Here is a 2420-nt window from a genome sequence, read left to right as displayed (position 1 = left end):
TCAGCTTCTTCAAACGGAGTAGTTTTGTTTTACCATTAAGCTTGTAAACTTAATACATATATATATATATATGCCCGTTAAAATGTGTGGAAAAACAACTCATCAGTAATTTATTGGTATTCAAAAAGGTCCACCAGAGAAGGAAATGGTTAAATTCCACAATTAATACTGTAGGCAATCTACTGTATTCAGAAATTCACAACAAATCAGACATTCAGTGGATAACAGAAAAATGATGCTAACATGAACATTTGACAGGAGGACGACAGCAAAAGGGCCAGGGAGCCAAACATAAAAAAAGGCTACGCTCAGTGCAAACTGTCAATTGAATATATGATATATATGATATATGCTAGTATTAACCATTACGTACATAGGGCATACATCTATTAGTTCAGACTTGGTGTAGACCAGTGGTGCGCATGTGTGTGTGTGTGTGTGGGGGGGGGGGGTGTGGGGGGGGTGTGTGGGGGTGCGTGCGTGTGCGTGTGTGTGCGTGTGTGGGCGTGTGTGTGCGCGTGTGTACCCTGCTTTAGTCAGATCCCCCATTTTGGCGGTAGTCAGTGGATGACGGTCTTGGAAGCCCCTCGCAGTTCTTGGAGGCCCCTTGCAGTTTTGGCCGAAGTTCTTAAGGTTCATGTCACGCCTAGTCCTTAAGTAAGAGAAGGCACCTAACAAATATCTGGCACGGACATTCAGACAGCAGCATTGGCGACGAAGCGAATCCTCTGTGAGTAGATCAGGTCGACAAAGTAAAGAAGGAGGTTGACGTTGGTGAACACTGCTACCACCAGCTTGCTGTCCCAAGGGCATTCTCCACGCGGACAGACCTCCGGGCGAGTCGTCAAGCTGTACTTCTTGTCAAAGCTGAAGATGGGCCACACCAGTGCGGTGCTGAGGTAGAGGATCACAGCCGCAAAGGTGTAGATGACGACGAAGCGATCAAAGGGGAAGCGCAGGGAAGCCGTCCGGCCGGATATCGTCGCCATGACCACAAGCACGGTGACGGCGAAGCACAGGCTGTACACCGCCACGCAGTACTCAGTGGCGATGTAGTTGTCGTACTCACTGTAATTGTCCAGCGCTCCGAAAATAATGCAGGCCACAAATCCCTGGACCACCTTGAGTAGACCGGAAACGGTTGCCATGTAGCCCACCACAGCGCCCGGTTTGGCACGAGTGATGAACACTTCGGTGGCGTAAGGGAAGACGCAGATACTGGAGATGACGGTCACGGCGATGCGGTAGGCTTGCTCCTCGCAGCCCTCGTCAGGGCACTCCATTTCCAAGAAGTAGACGGGGTACACCACCGAGGCAGTGATGTACATGAGTGTCGCCAGCATGGCGAAAGCCACTGTCAAGTTGTCCCAGGAGATGGGCATGCAGACGTGGAGACGCGTGATGTCCAGGCTGAATACCACCAGTGTGACAGCAAAACAGAAGCACCACACAAACATGCAGAAGTAGCCATAGGTGGCGCTGTAGCCCGCGCTGTGCGACACAAGGGCGATGACGGTGGAGCCAAAGAGCAGCTGGCACATTCGGGCTGCGCCTAGTGATGACAACACGGCTTCTTTGCTGAGGTAGTGTCCGCCGTGAGCGTCCATCGCGGACGAGACTTGTGCCCCGACAACGGCTGGCCGAATGCGGATGGAAACGGTCTCGAAAGTCTCAGCCTCTTCCTCGGTCGCTTTGCACAAGCGGTCCTTAATTACGAGGGTCCGTACTCTCGGCTTACGCTCTCTCTCAAAAGAAGCCTCGACGGCAGATTCTGTCGAGCAAAGTAAGTCGAGTAAGGTGAAAATGAGTTACCTTTGATCAGCGTTTGTCTCTGCCGCGCTTCTCTTTGAGCAACGCAACGGAGGCATCGGTCCTGTCAGGGAAGCACGGTCGCAAAGCGTTGACATTTGCCAAAGTCTGTCCATCAAAGTCTGTCCTCGCTCGCTCCCTTCAAAAGTCCTCCAGGGTATTACGAGGTCACTCCTGCTCCCTAAGCCTTCCTCGGGTCCGATCGGCGAACGGCTCAGCCGACAATGGCCGTCAATGACCAACAGGTGCGGATGTTTGTGCTCCTGTCAGTCAAGCTCCTTGGCATCTTCACTGAAGCCCTCCATCGGAAAAAAAACGGCGAAAATGCGGTCGTCCTCCCTGGCCCCCGTTTGTCTCTCGTCTCACCGCGTGTCCTGGTGGATTGCTCGGGATGGCTGTTTAAATGAAAGTTGCAGCCATGCCCCGGGTTGCAGGCCCCCGGCTAGCTCTATAAATAGAGGCTCTATATTCCACAGCAGTGAGTGCGGGAGGCTACATGTGGCAGGCAGCGGGGGAGTCGTCTTTCTCGGGAGGCTGAGTCAGAGCTCCTGCCGTAAAGAACTGGCGTTTAGACACCGTGTAATGACAGGGCGGAAGGCTGCGACGCCCTT

The 2420-nt window shown here is 52.9% G+C and overlaps 1 protein-coding gene across 1 annotated transcript; it reads right to left on the bottom strand.

The window, feature by feature from the left end:
- Positions 1–695: 695 nt before the first annotated feature.
- Positions 696–1607, bottom strand: myadml2 (myeloid associated differentiation marker like 2). Its single transcript, XM_086056138.1, has one exon. It carries the CDS (start codon positions 1605–1607, stop codon positions 696–698), a length of 912 nt encoding a protein of 303 aa, XP_085912264.1.
- Positions 1608–2420: the final 813 nt, after the last annotated feature.

Source organism: Filicampus tigris, chromosome 16 (genome assembly GCF_054856515.1).
Source record: "Filicampus tigris isolate MCC_2025a chromosome 16, RoL_Ftig_1.0, whole genome shotgun sequence".
In the NCBI taxonomy this organism is placed as follows: domain Eukaryota; kingdom Metazoa; phylum Chordata; class Actinopteri; order Syngnathiformes; family Syngnathidae; genus Filicampus; species Filicampus tigris.
Note: the sequence above shows the minus strand (reverse complement) of the source record. Positions and strands in the feature narration are given on the sequence as shown.